At 36.5% G+C, this 20,466-nt stretch overlaps 1 protein-coding gene across 4 annotated transcripts in view; it reads right to left on the bottom strand.

Annotated features, from left to right (window-relative positions):
• The window catches only part of C6 (complement C6), a 111,385-nt gene extending 93,742 nt beyond the window's left edge, over nt 1-17,643 (bottom strand). Inside the window, exons 1-4 of one of the 4 annotated variants that reach the window (XM_081233892.1) lie at nt 17,604-17,643; nt 8,239-8,281; nt 1,890-2,052; nt 26-182 (exon numbers count right to left, since the gene is read on the bottom strand). In XM_081233892.1, the coding sequence (XP_081090018.1) occupies nt 26-182; nt 1,890-2,032 (300 nt within the window). In that variant the 5' untranslated portion in view covers nt 2,033-2,052; nt 8,239-8,281; nt 17,604-17,643. Of the gene's footprint in view, nt 1-25; nt 183-1,889; nt 2,053-6,610; nt 6,676-7,781; nt 8,056-8,238; nt 8,360-17,603 lie in introns of those variants that run through there. The other 3 variants (XM_081233891.1, XM_081233889.1, XM_081233890.1) reach the window with 3 other exon arrangements.
• Nucleotides 17,644-20,466: the final 2,823 nt, after the last annotated feature.

Below are 20,466 nucleotides of genomic sequence, written 5' to 3' on the forward strand. Positions count from 1 at the left end.
CTGAATATACCCACATATCACCTACCTGTTTTTCAACACAAGGGTCACAGTCTGACCATGGTCCATAATCTCCCAGGAGGCAATTGATAGGACAAGTTTGCCAGTTACATTCTCGGGTCTCCTGCTTGGTGCAAAGCTGGTCGCAAAAGTTTTCCAGATAGTACTGATTCACAACGATTTGTCTGTAACAGTGAGGAAAAAGCTGCTTAGAATGAGTGTATTCATTGTGGCTCCAGCTCCATAAGAACAAGATCATTGACTCAATTACAGTGAATACAAGGAAAGAAGGTTTTCGTGGAAAATCAGGCAGTGTGGCGTGCGTGCAATTCTTACCACTTACTGGAACTCAGCACAGGGTCCATAATTTGTTGGGCCCTGTGCAAAATGGAAACGGGGGGGGGGGCCTCACGTTCAAAGCTTATTAAGAATTTCAAGAAAATGACTGCAGAGCATTAAGCCAAGCACAGAGCCCTTCTCAGTGTGCAGTCCTGTGTGACTGCATAGGTCACACGTCCATGAAGCTGGCCCTAACTGAATTCCTGGAAGGGACTGAAAGGGAAAGAAAAGGAAGAAGAAAGTTTCTGCAAATTGCTTAAAAGATGACAACACAGGGTGATAAATACAATGATTGAGATAGAGCCAGAGTTCCATGGGCCCAAATATTAAAGGAGAAAGTGACATGAGAGATGCATTTTGAAAAATTCATGTGAATTTCCCAGGCAAGAAAGGGAAGGGCATTCAGAAGGAAGATCATGTGCAAAGATTAGAGGTGGAGAGTATGACACGTCCATGAAGGGACTTGTGGGATGGACCTGAGAAGTGCATAATTGAGAGGGATGGAATATATTGTGGTACTTTATTTGGTAGGCAGTAGAGAGCCACGGAGGGACTCTTGAGTACAGAGTATTATAAACAAATCTGTTCTTACATCCTTCGTGGATGGTTTATTGGGACAGTCAGTTGGTGATTTAATGACACTCACACTACATATGTAAAAATAGTTTTCTAAAATAGATCTCAAAAAAGTGCTATAACAGTTAAAACACATTAAATGTATGCCTTTCTCCTCCAAGTCATGTGTGCATCTTCATGGAACAGAAATACCTAACAGATCTAAGGAAACTGTGGGAGATGAGTAGTCTGAATTGATGAAAAGGCTGAATTATTAAATGTTATCAAGTAAACACAGTTTCTTGCCTTCTGGTCAATGACAACAATCAAGCTAATAGCTAGCAGTGCTGCTCAATTGAGGTCCTGTTAGACTCAGTTGAATGAGTAGAAAATTCTCCATAATTAACTCTAACTGTAGGCAAGCAGAGTTATGTGCTGATTGAAAAAAAAGCCTGAGTAGTGATTCTAAGCAAGTTAGTCAACTGAAAATATTGCACAGATTCTTTATTAAATTTCTTTGAAACACCTCAATTTATATGGAGAACAAAAGTAGACTCCATTTCAACCTTATGTGGGGAAGACCTCAAATTCCATCCAAATTCATGAATTCTTTTCAAAATTAAAAAGAAAAAATTTGCGGATTATACTCTGCAAAAACTATACTTTTAGATATATTTTTTTCCCATCACTTAGTGTGGCACTTTTCTTTTTTTTTTTTTTTTTTTTGCGGTACGCGGACCTACCACTGCTGTGGCTTCTCCCGTTGCGGAGCACAGGCTCCGGACACGCAGGCTCAGCGGCCATGGCTCATGGGCCCAGCCGCTCTGTGGCATGTGGTATCTTCCCGGACCGGGGCACGAACCCGCGTCCCTGCATTCGCAGGCGGACTCTCAACCACTGCGCCACCCGGGAAGCCCTAGTGTGGCACTTTTGATTTTGCTAACTCTGTCCTTGAGGTTTCACAGGGCACAAAGAAAAGCTACGAAGTCCACACCCACCTCTGTCTGGTCTGAGTTCCAGAATTGCAGGTTTTTGAGCAGCTGGACCACTGAGTCCATGGGTAATGATCACAGAAACAGGCTTGACCCTTGTCAATCAGAGCACTCAGCAGGATTAAATATAAGACGGAGTGTCTGGCCATGCCTGGAGAGCCTCCAGACCCTGAAAAGAAATGATATTAAACATACCAAACATCTGTGAGGTAAAACTTTACAGGTCATTCTCAGTTACAACCTCAAATATGATCTTAGAAAACATCTTGCCTTCCTTAAGGCAAAGTAACACCTGTAAATTCACATGCTTATGAGTATAAATGTTATTTCTAAAGATTTTTAGGGTGGACATTCCCACAGTTACAAACCCCAGTACTAGTAAGTTTCTCTGAACTGTCAGTGATAGGCTACAAGACAAACTAAGTAGTAGTATATTTGTATCTCATTTCATTCCTAAATGGACATTTTTATATAATCTTATACTTTTCAAAATAACTGCTTATTGTGTGTGGACAGTGCCCTCAAGTAGTACCTAGTACTACCTTTCAGTTTTTCATACTTTTCTGGGCCTGGAGAAGGACTTTGGAACCCTTCTTTTTGAAGCTCTATTTACTTTTCTGGCACCTTGGAAGCTTGTTAAAGAGAGTTCACTGTCCAACTATCTCTACTTTTAGAGTCATAGAAGTTAGAGCTGGAACGGATCTTTGAAACCTTCAGATTAAACTCCCTCATTTTATGGATGATGAGATGGAGGCTTAAGCAGGAACAGTAAGGTTGAGACTACATGACAAGTAACAGCCCCACCCTCCTCATTCTTGGATGAGATGCATTCCTTCATTGAATTTCTAATAACTCTAACTATTGTTCCTGGAGCATCTAGGTGCTTGGAACTCCACTACCCAGAACACAAGAGGGTTTATTCAGATGTGGCTGAATACCAGAGAAAACTTGGACCAGTGGTCCCTCATGTGCTGTGGAGCCTTGAGGATCTGTGTGTTATTGGATGGAAACTGCAAAACCTTTATCTGCCCTCCCAATATTGCCATTTTGATTTTTGTATCTCGAAAAAACACACAATCTGGTTAAATATGTACAGAAAATGCTGCTGTAATTAGTATTGTAACTTCCATTTAAAGAAATATTAATAGAATGCCATTCACCTAATTTCTCTGTGTCTCAGTTTTATTATCCATAAAATAGGAATAATAATTTTACCTTCTTCATAAGGCTTTTGTTAGGATTCAGTAAGAAGAAAATTCATGTAAACTGCTTAGAACAATCCTTGATATAGAATCATCACTCAATAAATATTAGTTTTTCAAAAGAGTAGTAACACTTGAGTGTTTCAAAGTTAATTGTAGCTATCGGTCATGAATTTTTCAAAATTATGGGCTCCTCAAATTACAGCAAGAATCATATGAAAATTTAAAATATGTTTTGATGTTAAATAAGACTATTCATGTTTAACATGATTTAAAATACAGCTTTAGTTACTTTTCATCTTACAAATAAAATCAGATCCCTGACCATCTTTTTTGAAATTAAAATTTCCCACCAGTGTTTCCTATCCTCCTTCACTGCTTTATTTTTCTCTGTTATTCATATCTTCCTAATATATAAATTACTATGTAATTTAAATAAATATCTCCTCTTTCCTTTCTCCTTCTTCACTAGAATATGAACACCAGGACAGTTGATCTTTTTTGTCTGTTTTGTTCATTTCAGCATTTAGAAGAATGAGAGCAAGCATACCATGTAATGAATAAATGTTATACAATTGAGTCTAGGAAACAGTTTAGAAACGGGTTTTGATGAAATCTGAATAATGTAATTTAAGTCCATAATTACAGCCACTTCTGTAATATTATTCTCAAAATTTCTGCCAGATTAAGGATATTTCATAGACTAGAAATGAACTTGTCTGTCCAGTTGTCACCCATTGTTTCAGCAAGAGTGATAGTTTGTAGCATAACTAGTTTATTTCTACTTTGTTGTAATAGTTGATTGAAATAAAAAACTAGATCTCTTGAGATTCAAATTTATTTTTAGAACACCATAATGTATTAAGTTATTCTGCCTCTTATTTATTTGATAATATTTATTGTGTTCTAAAATATATAGAAATGCATGAGGAAGAAAATTAAGATGATTTATTATATAACTAACCAGAAAAATTCTGCTGACATTAAAAAAATACATATAATATATGCCTGCATTTGAAAATTTTAAAAAGAACAGAAAGAAAAATGTAACACCTGAGGTCTCTTCTACCTATAGCCAGAACCTCTTCCTACACGTAATCAGTTTTCTCTTTTTATAGGTAGCAAGTGGAGGGAAAATTCTTCCACACATCCCCTTATACATGTATGCATGTTCTTTAAATATATACACAAAAAAGAAGTATGATGTATATTACTCTGTACTTTGTTTTTCACTTCACAATATACTTTAAAGATATTTCCATATTAATAGATGTATATCTACTTCATTTTTTTTTCCCTTAGCATTCTTTTTTTTTTTTTTTTTTTTTTTTTTGCAGTACGCGGGCCTCTCACTGCTGTGGCCTCTCCTGTTGCGGAGCACAGGCTCCGGACGTGCAGGCTCAGCGGCCATGGCTCACAGGCCCAGCCGCTCTGCAGCATGTGGGATCTTCCCGGACCGGAGCACGAACCCGTGTCTCCTGCATCGGCAGGCGGACTCTCAACCACTGCACCACTAGGGAAGCCCCCTAGCATTCTTTTTTTAAAAAAAAATTTATTTATTTATTTGGCTGCATTGGGTCTTTGTTGCTGCACTTGGGCTTTCCCTAGTTGCAGCGAACAGGGGTTACTCTTTGTTGCAGTGCATGGTCTTCTCATTGTGGTGGCTTCTCTTGTTGTGGAGCACGGGCTCTAGGCACGTGGGTTTCAGTAGTTGCTGCATGTGGGCCCTAAGAGTGCACGGGCTTCAGTAGTTGTGGTGTGTGGGCTCAGTAGTTGTGGCACATGTGCTCAGTAGTGGTGGCTCACAGGCTCTAGAGCACAGGCTCAGTAGTTGTGGTGCAGGGGCTTAGTTGCTTCATGGCATGTGGGAATCTTCCTGGACCAGGAATTGAACCTGTGTACCCTGCATTGGCAGGCATATTCTTTATTTTTTTTTTAGATGTTGGGGGTAGGAGTTAATTAATTAATTAATTATTTTTTGCTGTGTTGGGTCTTCGTTTCTGTGCGAGGGCTTTCTCTAGTTGTGGCAAGGGGGGGCCACTCTTCATCACGGCGCGTGGACCTCTCACTATCACAGCCTCTCTTGTTGTGGAGCACAGGCTCCAGATGCGCAGGCTCAGTAGTTGTGGCTCACGGGCCTAGTTGCTCCATGGCATGTGGGATCCTCCCAGACCAGGGTTCGAACCCGTGTCCCCTGCATTAGCAGGCAGATTCTCAACCACTGCGCCACCAGGAAAGTCCTATTATCTACTTCCTTATTTTTAATGACTGCATAGTTTTATACTGTATAGTTGTATTATACTGAATTTAACCATTATTCTAACTGTAGACATTTAGTATACATACATAATGCAATAAACATCTTTATATTATATTTTAGCATACTTTTGTAGTATATCCATGGGACCAGCAAATATTCCTAGCAGTAGAATGGCTCAGTCAAATGATATAAATTTTTAAATGTTTATAGATTTTGCCAAATTACCCTACTGAAATATGGCTCCCTCAAAAGTCTCAGAGGATGAGTTAAAATTATATTTTAATGTGGTTACTTTATGTTTTTTTTTATTTGGATGGAAGGATACTTCAGTTAAAAAATTGAGTCTCTTCATTTTATAAATCTTCATTCAAGCCAAGAGTTTGAGATCAGATATAGGAATTCTTTCTCCAAAAAAACTTTTTTTTCTCCAATATGCTCAGAAGTTAGAGCATTTCTTCATAATAAATCAGTAAGCATTTAAATTTTTTTTAAATTTTTAATTGAAATATAGTTGAATTACAATGTTGTGTTAGTTTCTGGCATACAGCAAAGTGATTCAGTTATACATACATAACTGAACATATATATATATATATATATATATATATATACTCTTTTTCAGATTCTTTTCCATTATGGTTTATTACAGGATATTGAGTATAGTTCCCTGGGCTATACAGTATGACTTTGTTGTTTATCTACTTTATATATAGTAGTTTGTATCTGCTAATCCCAATTTCCTAATTTATCCCTCACCTACCCTTTTTCCCCTTGGGTAACCATAAGTTTGTTTTTGATGTCTGTAAGTCTGTTTTTGTTTTGTAAATAAGTTCATTTGTATCATATTTTAGATTCCACATATAAGTGATATCATAGGGTATTTGTCTTTCTCTTTCTGACTTACTTCACTTAGTATGTAAGTCAGTAAGCATTTTTAAACTGTCCTACAAGCTCAGCGAAAAGTGCTAGAATAAAAGCAACGAAATCCCCTGACATATGGATGAATATACCCTTCAATTTAAAATGGAATCGACACACATTTGAGTATCCATTGAGTGAGATAAAAAGAAATGGAATTCATTATCATTGTCTGGGGAGGGTAGAGAGAAAGTGAAGATGCTCCCCATGATTTTTATCCAAGCTTTTTTATCCAACTCATAGATAAGCTTCTACGGCCCTAAGCTATTTCAATCATAAAAAAGAGAGGCTCCTTTAAAGACCACTGCACTTGCCTGCCAATTTTATTTCATTGGTATGTAACTCACCTTTTTTGGTTTTCTTCAGCAGCACAGAACCATAGACTTTGGGACAAGAGTGTCCAGAAATTAGGCTGTGATCAGACCAAATACATAGTATGAGTCCTGTACCCTATACATCAGACCCAAGTTGAGATTGAATGGTTTTCAACTGTCTTCAGGGCCCTTGGGAACTGAGGCTCCTAAACAATGTGAAGTTTCCCTGTTAATCACTAGACAGACCACCACCCCATCCCCCCACACCCAAATAGGATCTTCTCATATAGGAACTGCTTCAGCAAGGAAACTTAAAAGAGGGGTTTTTGATGTTGTTTGTTTTTCTTATTAAATTTTGAACAGATAGATATTTTCCAGAATAATTCAATTGTAGAGAAAACAAATTCTTAAAGTATTTTTTGGAATCAGCATGTAAACAATAGGTAGAAGTTGAATTACAGGAGATTACTAGTTCTCAAGATGCTCTCTGTTTTAACTTCCAAAAGCTTGAAAAATATAGGTGGAATTTATTCCAATTATAACCAAAAACTGCAAGAACAGAACTCATGTAAAATATTCTGATCTATTCTTTGGCTATAGTGTTCTGAGACAATTTGGAAAATGCTAAAATGAAGATGGTAATGCCAAAGCTTCTTATTTGAGGAGATGCTAATAAAAGAGCTAATGGGTAGCTTCTCTTTTTATAAAATTTTATTGTTATAAGGACAAATTGTTTTATGTTAAAATGATAATTTTCATTCAAATAAAGAGAATTATTTCTCTCATTTTTTTATTAGCATAGCCCAGCATCTAATATCAAATGCTTCCTTATTTATTAATTTTCAACATCTCTAGGCATTTTAGAGATATCTAAAATTTCATGCAGGCATTATACCCATTACCATACAATTTTCTTATAAACATGGAACAAAAAGAATGTTCAGTGAATAGAGGAAGATAGTTATGAAAAATCTTCCACTGCAGTAACATAGTAGGAGAGCAGCAGTTCTGCAGTTTTCTCATAATTGTCATCCCCTCTTGAACTCTAAAAATTAGTGATCCCATTGAACCATTGAAGATGGCTTTTGTGAGCATTTGGAGAATTCTAGCACTGGATGAAATCCATTTTATTCTGACCTGTCTCCTTCCCACCTCCTTGACTTACATGAATGATTTGTCCCTAAGGCAGTTCAGCATATCTTACCCGACAGGTTCAGAGGATGCTCTAGTTTGCCCCCAACTACAGGTTCTTCCTTTCCTTCTTCTTGTAAATGTCTTGAATCTCTTATTTTTTATTTTTTCCTTCCACACATGCCCTGGAAGCTCAAGAAATTATATTTACCACTGCTAGGGCAGGCTAGGGAGCTCTGGCACATGACTAGTCTTTGGCTAAAGGGTATGTTTGTTTTACTTTTAACTGTAGCTTAGCTCACAGAAAAATTTGATTTCACCAAGGCAGCTTTCTGGAAGGACACTTCTTTAAGAAATATAAATATTTTGGTTCTTTTGAGGATTAAGCAAAATAGTTATATCTTATATTAAAAGAAAGACAAATGGCTGTAAGCTCATGTTTTTTCGTGCATGAAGAGGTAAGTTTGTTAGAAACATGATATATGATTTTGAAATATTAAGAATACAAAGGAGATCATTATGTCACTCACCTTAAACAGAGTTTGTGGTATCCAGGGAAGTAATCTGCAATGGCTAAGGAAACAATAGGTACTCACAGTGAAAAGGGTTTATAAGACAATCCAAACAAGTCTTTTTTCCCCATTGCTAACTAACACAAGGTCATGTCCCAGAGATCTAACAACACCTAGAGTGCTCTTAAAATAAGCATTCCCTAGAAACTCTGGACTATGCAAATGATCTCTTCAATCAGCAGTAACCCTGCAAGTCTTCAGAGTGAGATATTGCACAGGGTCCTGATTTTTCAATGATTTTCCCATTCAAGGAATATTGTAATGGGTATTGCTACTGAAAAGTTTCTGACTTCATTTCGAAAACCTTTTAGAATAAATTGTTTAAAATTGCCTTCCCCCTTTAGGAATTTGTCCATTTAATTAAAAAAATATCGATTTTTTCTGATTATATAATATTTATTGAGAAAGATTTAGAAAATGTGGAAAAGTATGAAGAGGAAAAGTAAAATCTTTTTTTTTTTTTTTTGCGGTACACTGGCCTCTCACTGTTGTGGTCTCTCCGGTTGTGGAGCACAGGCTCCAGACACGCAGGCTCAGCGGCCATGGCTCACGGGCCCAGCCACTCTGCAGCATGTGGGATCTTCCCGGACCGGGGCACGAACTCGCGTCCCCTGCATCGGCAGGCAGACTCTCAACAATTGCGCCACCAGGGAAGCCCCTAAAATCATTTTTTATAAATAGACAAAACCACTATTAATATTTGGAGTAAATACTTCCAGTCGTATAATATGTATGTGTATGTGTCTCTCTGTGTAAGTATACACATTCAAAGGAATGTGTATATACATATGTATATATATATATATATATATATGTGTGTGTGTGTGTGTGTATGTATATATATATACACATATATATAATATAAAACACGGTATATAATTTTGTGACTGCATGTCACAAAATAAAAAGATTTAAATGCACAGAATTTATCACATTCCACAGTTTATAGAACCATATCGTCATTGGTCTGTGAAAGATCTTTTACTTTATTTCACTATTTTCCCCCATGATCTTGTTTCATTTCTTTTCCCAGATTAGTTATGTGTTACTGTATTTCATGTTTGTCCTTACATATGGTTATTTAGATATATATGTTTATATCCTAAAAATACAAAGTATCATTTTCCATGTGTATTTTTGTAATTTACACAAATGGTATTTTGCTAAAAGTTTTATTTGATTTCTTACATTCTTCATTCAACATTATGCTTCTGAGCCTTATTCAGTGCAAATCTACTGGAACACAGACATTCATTGTATCAACTACATTTTATTTATCCACTCTTTTAGCAGGTATTTTTGTTGGCTTCAACTCTCTGCAGTTATAAACACAATTTGCTCTTTTCTTGTGAACCTGTGAGAAAATTCCTAAAGACTTCCAGGTTGCTCTTCAAAAAAACTATACACGTTTACACACTTACCAGCAGCCTATGTGGACTTCTTATTAGCATGTTTTGGTAGCCAACCTACTGGTGTTACCTCTGATGCATGTAAAGTGGTATCTCAGGATTGTTTAAGTAGCATGTCTCTGATCAGTAGTGAACTTCAGTAACCCATTCTCACTAGACATTCTGGCTTTCTATCTGTGAATTAACAGTTCATATTCTCTGATTATTTTCCTATTGTGCTCCTTTATACTTTTGTTGCCTGATTTTCAGGTGTGCCCTGTACATTCTAGACATTAGTGTCTTGTAAGATTTGGATTTTACAGATCTCTCTTCTCTCAGTCTGTCACCTATGTGTTAGTTTTATCTATGGTATCTTTGATTGATGAGAGAATCTTAATTTTAATGTAATTTAATTTGTCTATTTTTTCCTCATAATTTTTGCTTTGGATAGTTTTTCTTTTGCGTAAGAAATCATTTTGTTTAAGAAATCTAAAGTCACAGATATAGTTCTAAATTTTCTTCAGTTAATCCTATAGTTTTATATTTCAGAAATCCTCTTTAGTTCTCTATAGTTACACTGTATTTTTATAAATGGTATGAGGTAGAATAAAGTAAATGAAACAAAACCCAAAACACTTGTAGTTAATATAATAGTTAGTGGAAAAATATTGAACCTTTTCTTCCTAAGGCCAGAATAGAGTTGCCCGTTATCACCACTTTTTTTTTTTTTTCTTTTTTTTTTTTACGGTACTCGGGCCTCTCACTGTTGTGGCCTCTCCTGTTGCAGAGCACAGGCTCCGGACATGCAGGCTCAGCGGCCATGGCTCACGGGCCCAGCCACTCTGCAGCATGTGGGATCTTTCCGGACCGGGGCACGAACCCGTGTCCCCTGCATCGGCAAGCGGACTCTCAACCACTGCGCCACCAGGGAAGCCCCTGTCACCACTTTTATTCAATACTGTACTGGAGATCTTATCCAGTGCAACAAGGATGGAAAAAAACTGTATTATACTGAAAAGAAAGTAAAGAAAATGGCATTACTTACAGACAGAATGATTGTGTACATAGAAAATCCAAAAAAGTTACAGATACATATTAGAATTAACAAATGAATTTAATAAGATTACTAGATAGAACTTTATTACAGAAAAAAAAAATTTCTGTATCCCAGCAAAACCAAATAAAATATTTAATCTGGAAAGACTTAAAATAGCAATGGTCAAATGTGCTCTTTACATCTAATGATAATTATGATTCTATGAAAGGTTCACAGTATAGCTTGAGATTTGCTAATATGGGTAATTAGGCTAAGGTGAAGTGAAACAAAATAGTGCAATAGAAAAAAAGGAAAAAAGAAAACTAGGGCATATTTTACTCTTGATTCTGCAATAACCAGCTAGGTGACTTTCAACAAGTCACTTTACTTCATTGAAACTGTTTCCTTATTTGTAAAATAAATATTTTTCAAACTTTTTTTCAAAACAGTAGAAAACTCCTTTAAAAATACTAATTATATCCTTAATATGGAAAATGGCTAAAACAAATATTCTTCAGAAAAATTAAACTTTCACCGAGTGGCGGGGAGTGATTATTTCAGTCGGTATAAAGATTCGTAGAAGCACAGCAAGGAACGAGTCCTCCAAGATAACATGCTTTAACATGCATGGTAGTAACTTACCCAAGACCAAAGCAAGTCAGACCAAGAATACAGGTCTGTTTTCTTTCTCCTATACTGTACTGAGACTTTAAAGATTGAAAATTTAAGCTAGGAAGGAAGAGTGGTATGCTGCAGACCTGTGTTGAAGACACTTGGGGCTGGTGTAGCCATTTCACCCATGAGTATCTGAGACAATAAAGATGAGAGAAAATATTTTAGGACTGAGCAAGAAAATATATCCTTTAAGTGTGTGTAGTTCTTCTAGTTGGTTCTCTAAAATTTAAATACATTTTCCCGTAGGTCATGGTGTTCGGAGTTAAGGGAAAATGCTAAAAGTCAGACCCTGGAGAGGCAAGAGTCAGGAGCCAATAGGATGAGGCTAAATAGGGTTGTTAATTAACATGGGCTATGAGAAAGACAGAGAAGTGAAAAGGTGTGTGTCATGGCACAGGAAAAACACAGGTGGAAACAGCTGAAGCCCATATAGAGGAATTCTTGGGAGGGAGTGCAAATGTCTGTGACCCAGAACTGACCTGGAATCAAAGGGGAATCTAGCATCCAAATACATCCAAATGATGTATTTGGATTCTCCATCTTGGGTCCTCATGAATGGTTAAATGACACATCCCACTCAGGATCCTTTTCTAGAGTAGGGGTTGACAAACTACAGTCAGTGAAGCTAATCTAGCCTGATGCCTGTTTTGTAAATAAAGTTTTATTGGAATAAAGTCACAGAATTAGTCATTGTCTATGGCTGCTTTTGCACTTCAACAGAAGGGTTGAGTAGTTCCAACAGAGACTATATAGCATGCAAAGCCAAAAATATTTACTCTCTGGCCCTTTACAGAAAAAGTGAACCCTACAGCCCAAAAGGGAGAGATTTCTGTTCTGATCAATACAGCCACAATATCCAGTTGGCTTTGGGAAGCAGAAGTAGTCTTACTTGGGTCTGATAAATGGATGATTGCTCCAGAGCTAGGAACTGAATGCTTGTGTACAATTGTGTTCAGGTCTGCCTCTGGGTGAGAATATGAGTGCTCTCTAAACAATATTTGGATGCATGCTGCTGAGAAACAAAGCATACTATGAGGTTTTCCAGATCTGTTTAAGCAATGGCAGACTTTCTAAAATGTTGGCTGGTGACATGGAATACCTTTTCGTACAAGATGCTCCATATTTTCATAATGTAGAAATTTGCTAGTGAGCTTAATTTGCTAGTAGACTGATCAGTAGAAAAGGCTTTAATTGTAAAGGAAGAGAAGGGTGTGGGAAGGACCCACAGGAGGAGGAGCCAGGACATGGAAAGTTAAAATAGAGCAATTATCATTTTTCCAGAAGGAGAATATGTATTCTTTTAAAAATCTTTATGCCTGTCCTAATGATGACAGATTCACATCCAAATGGTATTTTCAGCCACGAAAATAACCCCAAACCTAAGATAATGATCAGTGGAAGCTGCTGATTCTCTGAAGGCTTTTTCATATGCTAAATAGTCACATGCCAACTTATCATTATAGCAAAAATACTATAATTTCTCATTAGAGCCAAGACCAATGACCCCATCTATTTCACAAGTCCTTTAGAGTGTACTTTGTCAATCAATGTGTGCATCGATAAAGTGAAATTGCAAATTAAATTATTTCACTCGGAGAATCATAGATCAAAAGTCTCAAATGGAGAAAATAGAAGTTTGCTTTGGACCTCAGGCTGCCACGATCTTTTTCTCTTTTCCTTTGCTACTAAAATTATTAGAATAGTCTAAATTAACTGCATCTAATTTCTTACCATCTACTCCTTCTTAACTTCACTACTTGCAATCTGGGTTATAAATACAACCAGCCTAAAGAACTATTCTCTCAATGACCATCAGTAACCCCCTAATTGCCAAACTGAATGACCACTTCTGAATCCTCTATTGGCTCCTGGACATGGTACAATACATCTTTTTTCTCAGGAAATTTCTCTCTTTCCTCTCTTTATGATTCTCTTTCTATTCCCACCTGGAATTATATCTTCAGACTCTTTTCTTTCATAAGGCATTTTATCTACTTCCATGTCATTACCTATCACCTTTGTGTTGATTGCTTCTTGTCCACCAATCTCTGTATACTAATATTCGTTCACTAATAGTATCCAAATAGAACATCCTATCACAATGGTGACATTGACCTTCTCTCTCCCCCGCTTCCTCTATTCTACTAGATGCTAAATTCTGTAACTCTTACCTCTGAAGTGTCTCTTGTCTATGCATTTCCCATATTTTCCACCTCTTCACCATGTCTACAGCTACAGCTCCACCTCAAGCAACAATGAACTCATACCTTGAAGATCACATCAGTGACTTAATTGGTCTCTGAGCCTTAGGACTCATCCTCTAATTCCTTCTGAACTACTCTCTGCCAGGTTAGTCATTTTATAGCTCACCTTACAGTGGCACAACACGACTCAAAATCTCAATGTTGCTCTTTTCAAAGGACTGTTCTAATACCTAATTTTTAAAGCCCTGAGCAATTTGATCCTACATTACCTCTGTAGACTTATTTTTTTCTCCTTTCATTCATATTCTCCATCATCCAGCTATATTGGATAACTTGCTCTTCCTTCAAAATGGGGTACAGTTTCTCCTACCATTGTATTTCTTTCTTGAAACTTTTTTTCCTCAATTGCAAATTCTGAAATATTAGTGTATTGTGCACCTGTTCTTCTAAGGCCATTCCAAATATGTTTTCTTCTTAAACGTTTCTACATTTTATAGACATCTTTGCCCTGAAGATCAGATGTTATACGATTCCTTCATCCTTTTTTTGTAACCTCTTATATGAAACTCATCAGATGTTGCCAGGTGTTATGATTATTTGTATGTTATCTCCTAGTCTCTCTTACTCCATACAATATATTCAAAGCTCCTTAATGATGGGACCTGAATAATATTCATCTTTGTAATTGATTAACATAGAAGTTGTTAATTGAGTTAAGTTGTCTATACACAATGAGTTTGCCAGAAAATTGTTGAATTTTACATTATGCCTTTAGATACATGCCCTTAACTAAAATTCACCATGTATGTTCTCACTCTTTTGGCATAAGAAGCAACAATCTTTCCTGCAGCAAAGTGCTCCAAGAATTGTTTTTATTTACATGCTGAATTATTGAGTGATGCATAATGATGATATTAAATTGAATAAAACCATTGGTGATTCTTTGGAATGTAAAGAAAAAAAATGAAATACTAGTTAGGCTCCTAATCTAAAACTGGTTTAACAGATTTGTTGTTGCCAAGGGGTGGGGGAGGGTTGGATTGGGAGTTTGCGATTAGCAGATACAAACTTTTATGTGTAGAATAGATAAAAAACAAGGTCCTCTTGTATAGCTCAGGGAGCTATATATCCTGTAATAAACCATAATGTAAAAGAATATGAAAAAGAATTAAAAAAAACTGGTTTAACATATAGATATCTATGTAATAGATATGTATTTTAAGATAAAACAACACAAACCTCTACAAGCTTTTGCCCCTTCTAGGATTATAGAGAAATCTGGATTAGATTTCAATGCAGGGCCTTCTGGAAAAGCGCAACAACAAAAAAAACGGATTGAGATCAAGTGGGTCTTGCCTAAGCTTTTGGGTCAACTTCCTCATTTTCTTCTTGACCTCTAGTTGCCCCATGCCTCTTCACCACTGTTACCAAGATAATTTTCTGTCTTATTCAGTTTGGGCTGCTGAAACAAAAAAAAACATGGGCTGGGTGATTATCAACAACCGAAATTTATTCCTCAAAATCCTAGGGGGAAGTCCAAAATCAAGGTGCCGGCAGACTGAGTGTCTGATGAGAGCCCACTTCCTGGTTCATAGGTTGCCGTCTTCTCTCTATAACCTCACATAGTAGAAAGGGCAAGAGAGCTCTCTGAGATCTCTCATAAAGGCACTAATCCCATTTGTGATGGCTCTGTTCTTATGACCTAATCCCCTCCCAAAGGCTCCACCTACAAATATCATCACATTGGGGATTAGATTTCAACATATGAATGTTGTGGGGACACAAACATTCAACCTACAGCATTTTCCTAAAGCTCCACTATGACGAAAATAACAATCTAATATTTGAGTGGCATTTTATGGCTTGCAAGATACTTTTCAAAGTGCCATAAGAGTAATATTATCTATTCACTTATTCTAGTCAATCCATAAATATTCACTAGGCACCTGTTATACACCAGATATTATGTTGAGACTTAAAAAGATAAATAAGTTTGGTTAATTCTTTCAAGAACTTTAGTTGAAAGAAAATGATAGTTGGTTAGAAAAAAAGGAATATGAGGAGTACAGAAGATTATAAGAACCCTGTCAGAGAAATCATAATCCCCCTTGCACATGCATTCACTTTTTCTCTTGTCTTTAAGTCATATACACTATAATTACCACCATTATTATTATCTAAAGCCTTTTATTCACTCATTCAGCAAAAATTTACTGCAAGGCATTATTCTAGGCACTTGAACAGTGAACAAATCAGAAAAAAATATCCTGCCTTCATGAAATTTCCAATCTATTATTCAGAGGATAGAGAAAAAAAACAAAATATATATGCAAATTATATAGCTTTTTAGAAGCATTTATTTAATATTAATTAAAATATTGTAACTTCAAAAAATGCAGGTCATTCTCTCTGCCACTAATTTCTCCTGCTCCTATGCTTACTTGGAGAAAATCTGTCCATCCTTATCTCAGAATATCAAATTCTCTGGGGCCTACTGAGTTGGCTGCAGGTCTCATAATTCTGCCTCTTAGACACGGCTGATGGGCTAGGATTGGGCATGAGTCAATTGGATTTCACGTACCAAGGCTGGGGATTGAGACTCAGAAACTCTAGTTAGATATAATGGGAAGCTTACTTAAGTCATATGCAGATAGAAGCAAGAATGTCCTTCTGCAGTGATGCAGAGAGAGTAAGAAGAATGAAGTAGGAACTTGAAAAAGTGTGCCCAGGGAGTGTAAATGTTGTCTGTCATGAGGCTCAGCACTTCCTTCCCTTGAACTCCATAAAGTACTGCTCTTCCTTTCAATAAATTATATAGTTTTTTTTGCTTATGATACTTTGAACATACTTTTGTTACTTACAAACAAGTGATCCTTAACTAAGATAAATTTTGTGATTTTCAAACAATTGCAATTTCCAGCAATTTCAAAAAAGATATTTGAACAACTATATGATGTACACTGCACAATCAGAATGAGCCCTGTCCAGTTCATCCAAGCCATGTATCCCAGTTGATGTCAGCCCTAAGCCCTGTCCACAATTAAATCAGTGGTGCATATTGCCTGCTTTCTACAACCACCAGCATTGTAGAAATTAATAAATCCGTTAAATATTTACTAAAAATGATTTACTCTAGTTCCTAAGGTAACGTGGAAAGAGCAAGCTAGAAATTGGATAGCTTCCTTCAGGCAGAGCCATCTAGGCTCAACTTACAAGTTGGAAGGGAAGAGGCTAAGAAAGAAAGGTCATCCAAAATTCGGGTATGGCTGTTGAGAGAGCTGAGTGGGCTGTATTGAACACTGTTTATCTTCAGGGTTGTGAGTAGCTAATGCTTAAGGCAATAATAACGAAGAAAGATGTGAGGTCCTTGAGATAGTTCTGACAAAGCGCTTTGAGGGAATATTTTTATTCTGAACACTGACGCTGTGGAAAATTACTGAAAAGCTATTGGTAGCATCGATGTGATCCTCTGGGCATAGGGCAATAGCTGAAGCATGGAACAAAGAAAGAAAGAAGTTCAGGGAAGAGATCATTGGGATCACTTGTCTAAGTTTGAGGCTGCGAGGCAAAGGAAGAAATATTGTTCTGGGACATATACAAACATTTCCAATTTTAAACAACAGCCTAAGATAAAAGGCAATGAGAGAGCACATCCTCTCTTTGCGATTTGGATCACACAAATAAATACCAATTTTCTTCAAGATCTTTAAGGGAGAAGTTGTTTTAATCAAGTGCTTGGAAGTCTAACAAGGCCATTAACAGGGCATGCACAGTGTTTTACCCCAGCAGTGGAAGACGGCAGTTCCTTATTGCCTTTCTACATATCGCTAGGTCTGTGGCCAAAGTAGAGAGGAAAATGAAAGAAATGGAGTGAATTGAAGTGTTTAGGGAGATGTTGCGTGTCTGAGTCCAATTACCAATGTTGTGGCTGGACCAACATTGTGGATCTTATTATGACTGCAAGATACCCTTCAGCAATAGCCATCAGGAAACTTTGAAAAATAAAGGTATATTACTTACAGAAACTGGAAATCTCACAGCACCACACCTGGAGCCACACAGTGAGGTCTCGGGTAGAGAGAGAGTGCAAGTGTGAGTGACCAAGCACCTGGGGTTCTTCTTTTATTGGGGTTAAGGATAGGGGCCTAAGGTTTCCCCGGCTCACTCTTTATTGGTGAATTTAAAACATAGGCTCACTCTTTATTGGTGAATTTAAAACAGAAGAGCAGGAATTTAAAGTTTGGGGAGGGGAAAACAGTGGCCCAAAACAAAGGCAGCTCAGTGGGGAAGGTGACCTGCCTCTTTATCTAGTCACGTGACTGGCAATATGTTTATTCAAGATAGCTGTCTTTGAAGTCCACGACTTTTGCAGTGGATGCCTTGGCAATCAAAGCTTCAGTCAGGCACCTGCATTACAAAAAAGAAAGAAAAAATGAAACCCCCCCCACCCCCAAGTGTCAGGGTTTGCACTACAGGAGGTCCCTTTTTAAAATAACTAAACTCTGATGAATACTTGTATTTTTTTAAATAGATAATGACAAAAGACTGTCTTACAGTGACAAAAAAAACCTCAACTTCTTTTGACATGGGATACTATGTGATACAAAGACAAAGAAGTTTCTTAAACACTTGAGAAAGTGAAACTGATCATTTAGCTGTGTTTATTCTTTCTATGACTCAATAAAAGACAACTTTTTCTTAGGAGTCTATCAAAATTTCATTTTAAGAGGGTTGATAATGAAATCAAATTATTTCCAAATCCATCCTCAATTTGGAAGTATTTTAAAAAACCTGTTTCCAGGTTCATTTTGGAAATATTCCTGGAGTACCACCTACATGTTAGGGAATGGATTCAACCCTGAATATGATAGTAACTAAAACAGATATTGCTCTCATGTGCTTACTTATAGTATACTAGGCAAAACTGATATTAAAAAAATAAACACACACACAAAGTATATAACAACTTAAAGTACATAATTTTTTAAAGTAATAACTTTAAAAGTATACAATGAAATATGAAAAGTGCCATAAAAATGATAGTGTGCTTTGAGAAAGTATAAAGGATACGGAATTTAGATTTGGAGGCCAGGAAAGGATGGAGGATGAACATTTGAGCTAAGACGTATTAGGTGAATAAGGGTTTAGTAAGTAGAATGGAAGGAGACAGATAAAAAGTGGATGTTTCTTCAAGCTAGAAAAGGTGTTGAAAGCTTCACTGTGACAGCCCTCTTTTTTTTTCTCCAGCTTTATTGAGATATAATTGACAAAACAGTAAGATATTTTAAGTGTATATTGTGGGGATTTGATGATATAAGCACACATTGTAAAAGGATTCCCACCATACAGGAACCCCAATGTTCATAGCAGCCCCATTTACAATAGCCAAGGCATGAAGTAACCCAAGTGTCCATCAACAGATGATTAGTTTAAGAAAATATGATATATATATATATATATATATATATATATATATATATATGATGGAATATTACTCAGCCATAAAAAAGAATAAAATATTGACATTTGCAGCAACATGGATAGACCTAGAGAATATCATACTAAGTGAAGTAAGTCAAAGACAAATATTACATGATATCACTTATATGTGGAATCTAAAAAGTAATATACATGAATCTATATACAAAACAGAAACAGACTCACAGACATAGAAAATAAACTCATAGTTATCAAAGGGGAAAAGGGGGAAGGATAAATTAGAAATATGGGGTTAACAGATAGAAACTAATACACATAAAATAGATAAGCAACAAGGATTTACTATTTACATGACACAGGGAACTATATTCACTATCTTATAATAACCTATAATGGAAAAGAATCTGAAAAAATATATATAGCTGAATCACTTTGCTGTACACCTGAAAGTAGCACAATGTTGTAAATCAACTATACTTCAGTTAAAAAAAAAAAAAAAAAGAGTCCAAAGACCATTGCATTGGCTTCACTATTTCTGTGAATGGTCAGCACTGACCTTAAAAAAAAAAAAAGGATTCTCACCATCTAGCTAATTAACAAATCCACCACCTCATATATTTCTTTTTTGGTAAGAACATTTAAGTTCTACTCTCTTAGCAAATTTCAATTATAATCATATAATACAGTATTATCAACTATAGTCACCATGTTTTAGACCACATCCTCAGGCCTTATTCATCTTACAGCTGAAAGTTTGTACCCTTTTACTGACATCTCCCTAATTTCCCCACACCCCCAGCTCCTAGCAACCACTTTTCTACTCTCTGTTTCTAAGAGTTTGACTTTTTTTTTTTAGTAGTCCACATATAAAAGATACTATACAGTATCTGTCTTTCTTTGTCTGGCTTATTTCATTTGCATAATGCCTTCCTTCAAGGGTCATCCATGTGTGCAAATGATGGGATTTCCTTCTTTCTCATGGCTAAATAATATTCCATTATATATATACACCATGTTGTCTTTGTCCATTCATCCATTGATGGACACAGGTTGTTTCCATATCTCGGTTATTGTAAAAAAAAGCTGCAGTGAACATGGGAGTATAGGTATTTTTTTTGATATCCTGTTTTAATTTCCTTTGGATATAAACCCAGACATGAGATTGCTGGATCAGACTGTAAGTTCTATTTTTAATTTTTTGAGGAACCTCTGTACTGTTTTCTGTAATGGCTGCACCAATTTACATTCCCACCAACTGTGCACAAGGCTTCCCTTTCTTGACATACTTGTCAACACTTATCTCATCTTTTTGATGATAAGTCATTCTGATTAGTGTGAGGTGATATCTCATCGTGGTTTTGATTGGCACTTTCCTTATGCTTAGTGATGTTGAGCACTATTTCATGTACATGTTAGCCATTTGTACAGCCCTCATCTTTATGCA

Source organism: Mesoplodon bidens (assembly GCF_964165515.1).
Source record: "Mesoplodon bidens genome assembly, chromosome: 4".
Classification (NCBI taxonomy): Eukaryota; Metazoa; Chordata; class Mammalia; order Artiodactyla; family Ziphiidae; genus Mesoplodon; species Mesoplodon bidens.